Below are 6,661 nucleotides of genomic sequence, written 5' to 3' on the forward strand. Positions count from 1 at the left end.
TTTACAGAAGTAGATTGCCTCATCTTTCTCCTGCAGAGTGGCTGGTGGGTTCGAACTGCCAACTTTTGGTTAGTAGTCAAATGCTTTAACCACTGCACCACCAGAGCTCCTTTCCTTGTAAAGTAAACTGCTCACTTAAATGATGTGTGTTGTATTTAATTAAGCAGTTTTGGAATTACCTGGGGTTTTTCTTCCAGAAAGAAAGGAGGGAAAACAGAAAAATCCTTTTACTAATTTCACATTTCCTATGAAGCCTGATATAATTTCTGAGTCATCCTTAATGTTATTACAGAAGAAAACATGACCTTTAGTATCAGATTATGTAAATAAAATAATATTTAGGGTGAAGTAAAGCTAGTAAGCCCTTCAGAAATGTACTTGCTCTGCTAGCAATGAATTGGTGTATTTAGAACAAATTAAGAGGAGAAAGGGATTGATTTATGAAAGAAAGCTGGTTTGAAAGAATTTCCAAACACAGAAGTTCCAAACACAAAAGTTACTTTTGGTATAAACATATTTTTTATTTGTTTTGTAAGATTAGGAAGGAAAAGAAATAATACTAAGCATCAAATATATTCGTCATGCAAGGAACATTACCGAGGTTAATTCTTAGCCCTATGAATCAGTGTACACATCAGGAAATTGAGGCTCAAAGGTAGAGACTGACCCAAAGAATTCACAGCCAGTAGGTTGTGGAGCCACATTATGCTTGTGCTATTTCCACAGTGCTAAGCTCTATTGGGAGCATAGTGGCTAAAGCACTTGACTGCTAACCAGAAGGCTGGCGGTTCAAACCCACCAGCCACTCCTCGGAAGGAAAACTTGGCAATCTACCTCCGTAAAGATGTTGTTGTTGTTTGCCATCGAGTCGGACCCGACTTATAGCGACCCCTACTTGGGTTGCCGAGGCAGTATCACTACGGAAGTAGATTGCCCAACCTTCCTTCAGAGATACTGCCTCACAAATCCAAGGAGGAGTTGCTATGATTCAGACCCATTGGACAGCAGTGAGTTTTTTGGAACTTAATCCTCTGGGAATAAAACCTTGAATTACAAAACCTGCTGAACTAAGAAGTAATAGAATCTGGTTGAACAAGCCTATTTATTCCTAATGCTGTTTCAAGGGTTAAGATTCACTCAAATAGAGACAACTACCATTCCTTCCATAGTAAAGAGTTAAGCAAAGTATTCAGGCTACTCCTATTCTATGTCTAAAATTTTCAAAGGGTACTTTTCCAAAAGAAGCTCAGGAAAGATAAAGGGATGACCTCCAGCACCACCCGAGTTGTAGAGCCCTAGCTCAAAAGGTAAGGGGAAGAAACAAGTTGCAATTTAAAAGTAGTCTAAATTAAGAACAGAGGTTATTTATGGTGAGGTAAGTATAAGGAGTGGGTACAAGTCAAAGGGGAGACAGATTGAGAGGATGGATTTCACTGTATATTGAAAAATTTATAAATCATGTGAATATATCACTTCTTCAAAAAAAATCTAAAAATCAATACTTATAAGTGCACTAACTAATCTTTTTATACAACTTTAAAACTAGATAAAAAGAATAAGTGACTAATGAAAAACTGAAGAGTAAAGGTCTTTCCCTTCCACAATGCTTACCTGTCATACCATGTATTTTCTCTACAAAGCATGTCACATTTTTAAGGTAAAATCATACTTAATTCTAAAGTAGGACTGAAGTAAAAGCTTTAGAAGGACTAGATTAGGGTATCAGTAAAAATAAGAAAAATGTAATACTTTATTTATTTGTTGAAATCTAAGTAAAAAAGGTACATGTATGTCATGCATCAATGCCAATTTCAAGGCTGGTTTAGCACCATTTACCTTTAGAAAGAGTAGGTTTAACTGCCATTCTGCCAACCAAGCATTCTTTCAGCATGGATTCGTAATTGACCCAACGATGAACCTGGTATGGGAGATAAATGACAGAAAAGCAATTTGTATCTTACTCGACAGGACATTTTGTTGTTCTTATGTGCCATTAAGTCAGACCTGACTCACTGCAACCCTCCTTGGATTTCCGAGGCAGTATCATTGCAGAAGTAGTTGCCCAACCTTCCTTCCAAGGAGTGGCAGGTGGGTTTGAACCGCCAGCCTCATGGTTAGCAGTCAAGTGCCTGAGGCACTACGCTACCAGAGGACATTTTAATCTTACTATAAGTAAAACTAAAATTCTTAAACTGCTCTGAAATCCAGTTACCATCAAATAGATTCTAACTCCCAGTGATTATGTCAGAGTGGAACTGTGCTTGGTAGTGCTTTCAATGGTCTATTTCAAGGAAACAGAATGCCAGGATTTTCTTCCAAGGTTAGACTTGAACCTCCAACTTTTTGATTAGCAGCAAAGCACTTTAACTGTATGCACCACCCAGAGAGATTCACTTAGCCAACAAAGATATAGAAAGGGAGATAAGGATTATTTAAACTAGTGTTCTCAAAGTATCATCTGTGGCACTTGGGGGTGTCCTTGACACCCTTTTCAGGTGTCTATGGGGTCTAAAATAGTTTCATGATAATAGTAAGGTATTGTTTGCCTTTTTAATTGTGTTGTCATTTATACTAATGTTACAAAAGCAATGGTGGGTAAAACTGCAGATGTCTTGGCATGAGTCAAAGCACTGACACCCAAACTATGAGAAATCACTATATTCTTCATCACTATGGACCCACAGAGGTAAAATTAAAAAAAAAAAAAAAAAAAAGCCAGTTACACTTAAGAATATCCTTCATGAAGCAATAAAAATCATTAATTTTCTTAAATCTCAATCTCTAAGTACCTGCCTTTTTCAATACTGGGATGAGTGGGAAATTCTCAAAAACAATAATGCTGTTAGTATGATGGTCCCACTGAGGAAATAACTCATAAACAATTTGCTTGTTCTGCAAACTGAGCTATGAGTGTTTTTCATAAAAGGTCATTTTTCCACAAAAGAATGAGTGATAAACAAAGTATGGTTATTCAGATTTGGGTATTTGACAGACATAGACTTGAAAATTAACAGTGAGCTTGTCATTTCAAGGAAGACAACTGGCAGTACCTGTTGCCATATACTACTGGTGGGAATTCAATTTAAACAGTCTTTTTGGAGGGCACTTTGACAATATACACTGAGCCTTAAAATATACCACTCTTTCACTCAGCAATTTAGGGATTTATCTGATAAATTATCACATGTACACAAAGATGTAGGTACTCATCATAGCATGAATTTATATTAGCAAAATATTGGAAACAATCTACATGCTCAAGAGTAAATGACCAGTAAAGAAAAATCACAATAAATTATTCAGTCGCTATGAGTCAGGGCCGACTCGAGGGCATATAACAACAACAACATATAATAAAGACAATAATCAGGTTAAAATAATAATATGTGGTATCAGAATCTTCATGGTATGTTCCTGAGTAAATAAATATACACAAAATAGTTAATTGTGTAAAGGGCAATCTATTTTCGTAGCGATACCGCCTCGGAAACCCAAGGAGGGGTTGCTATGAGTCCGGTCGACATGATGGGACCTAACAACAAACAACAACAACAACATATAATATGCACTCATTTACTAATCTAAATTGCTGTTTGATTTACCAAATATTTATGGTGTGTCCATTAATGTATACAGCATTATCTTTGGGGTAATAAGATTTTAAGCAGATAAATAAGAGTCTAAGCAGATAAATGAAGGAGACAGATATTCAAGGAGGCAAAGGTACAGAGTTTGTTGATCATGAGATCAACAAATGGCAGGCACTTCACTTTGTTTAAAGCAAGAAGATGCATGTTGAGAATATTTACCCTGATAAAGTCTTTTTAGGTCTTCAAAGTTTAAATTCTTCCACTGTCAACAGTGAGCTGCTAAGAGTTAAACAGCAAACTGCTAAGATGAATGCACTTTAAGAAAACTAAACTAGCTGCTATATGTTTTCTAAATAGGTATTGAAAGTAAAGCTGTGAGGACAGATTTAAATACAGGGGCTAGAGGTGATAATGATTGCAGTGAATTGCTTGATGTGGCCCTTCTAGCCACTGTGTTTCATTTTGTGGTGTATGGTAAATCCTATTACCCATGCCTGTTTAAGGTGGTGTGGTAATTAAGGTCGTGTGTCAACTTGGCTGGGCAGCTGGTAGTAGTCATACCCTACAATGACTAGCAATTAGCTCAGTGGTGGGATCTGCCCTGAGCAACTGAGTAGCTGCTGATTGTTAAAGCCATCCACTTGGGTTATTTCTGTTGTAGTAGCACAGGTGGGCTATATCATGAGTCCTGACTTGCTGGAGGGTATAACTGAAATCACCACCCTTAGCTTCCTTGAGGGTATACCTATGAATCTTCTGGGAAGGTTCACCCTCCTCTTCCTCCAGTTCTGCATTTTGGCTCATCATCATTTCACCCCTGGATTTGGGACAGCAGCCAACATATGAATTGGTGATTGAGGTTCATCAAACCCTGAGAATTGGGAGGATCCTCCAGACCTACTTACAGACCTGGGACTTACCAGCCTGCCAGCCTTCACCACCACTACGTGAGACAATCCTTGGTTCTGTGAGTTCTGTGAGGCATTACAGGGAAATACAGAACCCTAAGATGGGGAACATTACTGAAAGGACGAGGAGGAGTTAATATCTGAAATGATGGAGTGGCATGGTAGTTTGGACAGTTGGGACATCTTTAATATCCACTTCATAGGGACATAGCACATAGCCTTGTGCTGATCTTTCTATGAGAAATTGTTCAAGCAATGATGACTTGAACTAGGGCAGTGGGAATGAAGAAAAATAAGACAGAATTTATAGGATTTGGCCGCTGACTGGATCTTCGGGTACCAATAATAATAAAGGGAGGGAGATACCCCACCCAAGGCAGAAAGCAGCCAGGGCCAATGGCCGGATCCAGGTAAGGAGAGGTGGAGACCCCGCTGAGGCAGGAAGCAGCAGGAACAAGCCAGGGCCAGTGCCTGGATCCAGGTAAGGTGAGGGAGAGACCTCACCCAAGGCAGGAAGCAGTGGGAAGAAGCCAGAGCCAAGGGCTTGGACAGGCAGGGGGAAGGCCAGGAAGTGGGCAAGAAGGTTAGGAACAGCTAAGGCAGATGGACTTGTCTGTTAGTTTGTCCTATTGTGGTGGCTTGCATGTTGCTCTGAGGCTAGAGGCTGTACCACTAGTGTTTCAAATGCCAGCAGGGTTGTCCATGGTGGACAGATTTCAGCAGAGCTTCCAGACTGAGACAGACTCAGAAGAAGGAAGAGGCCATCCACTACTCAAAGAACTGGCCAGGGAAAACTTAATGAATAGCAGAGAAACACTGTCTGATACAATACCGGAAAACTTTTATGAATAGCTCTGAAACACTGTCTAATACAGTGCTGGGAGATGAGCCCCTCAGGTTGGAAGGCACTCAGAATACAACTGGGAAAGAGCTGCCTCATCAGAGTAGAGCCGACCTTAATGATACGGATAAAGTAAAGTTTTGGGGACCTATGTGCTGATGTGGCAGAACTCAAACTGAAGAGAAACAGCTGCAAACATCCATTGATAATCAGAACATGTTATGTACAAAGTATGAATCTAGGAGAACTGGAAGGTATCAAAAATGAAATGGAACTTATAAAGATTTATATTCTAGGCATTTGTGAGCTAAAATGGACTGGTTTTGGCCATTTTGAATCAGAAAACCATATGATCTACTATGCTGGGAATGACAATTTGAACAGGCATGTAGTGGCAGTCATCGTCACAAAGAATGTGTCAAGCTCTATCCTGAAGTACAATGCTGTCAGTGATAGGATAATGTCCATACGCCTACAAGGAAGACCAGCTAATATGACTGTTATTCAAATTTATGCACCAATCACCAAAGCCAAAGATAAGGAAACTGAAGATTTTTACCAACTTCTGCTGTCTGAGATTGACCAAGCATGCAATCAAGATATCACTGGTGACTGGAATGCAAAATTTGGAAACAAAGAAGAATCACTGGTAGTTGGAAAATTTGGTCTTGGTGACAGAAATAACACTGGAGATTGCATGGTAGAATTTTACAAAACCAACCACTTATTCATTGCAAATACCTTTTTTCAACAACACAAACAGTGGCTAAACACATGGACTACACCAGATGAAGTACACAGGAATCAGACTGACTACACCTGTGTGGCAAGAGGTGATGGAGAAGCTCAATATCTTCAGCCAAAACAAGGCCAGGAGCTGATTGGGGAATAGACCATCAACTGCTCATATTCAAGTTCAACTTGAAGACAATTAAAACAAGTCCACAAGAGGCAAAATATGACCTTGAATATATACCTCCTGAATTTAGAGACCATCAAAAAAATAGATTTGATGCACTAAACACCAATGACCAAAAACCAGAGGAATTGTGGCATAACATCAAGAACATCATCCATGAAGAAAGCAAAAGATCATTAAAATGACAGGGAAGGAAGATAAGACCAAAATGGATATCAGAAGAAACTCTGAAACTTGCCCTTGAATGAAGAATAGCTAAAGCAAATGGAAGAAATGACAAGATAAAAGAGCTGAACAGAAGATTTCAAAGAGCAGCTTGAGAAGACAAAGTCAATTTGCCAGGATTGCCAAGAGATTTGGAAGACAGCTACCTGGCCAACTGATGGGAAGAGATCCATATTTG

The 6,661-nt window shown here is 39.2% G+C and overlaps 1 protein-coding gene across 1 annotated transcript in view; it reads right to left on the reverse strand.

The window, feature by feature from the left end:
* The window catches only part of LOC103206096 (cytochrome b5 reductase 4), a 138,547-nt gene that overhangs the window by 73,955 nt on the left and 57,931 nt on the right, over positions 1-6,661 (reverse strand). The window contains exons 4-5 of the mRNA XM_007951535.1: positions 1,837-1,918; positions 1,519-1,522 (exon numbers count right to left, since the gene is read on the reverse strand). Coding sequence (XP_007949726.1) covers positions 1,519-1,522; positions 1,837-1,918 — 86 coding nt within the window. The remainder of the gene's footprint in view (positions 1-1,518; positions 1,523-1,836; positions 1,919-6,661) is intronic.

Source organism: Orycteropus afer, unplaced genomic scaffold (assembly GCF_000298275.1).
Source record: "Orycteropus afer afer isolate SDZICR_OR568_19922 unplaced genomic scaffold, OryAfe1.0 scaffold00011, whole genome shotgun sequence".
NCBI lineage: Eukaryota > Metazoa > Chordata > Mammalia > Tubulidentata > Orycteropodidae > Orycteropus > Orycteropus afer.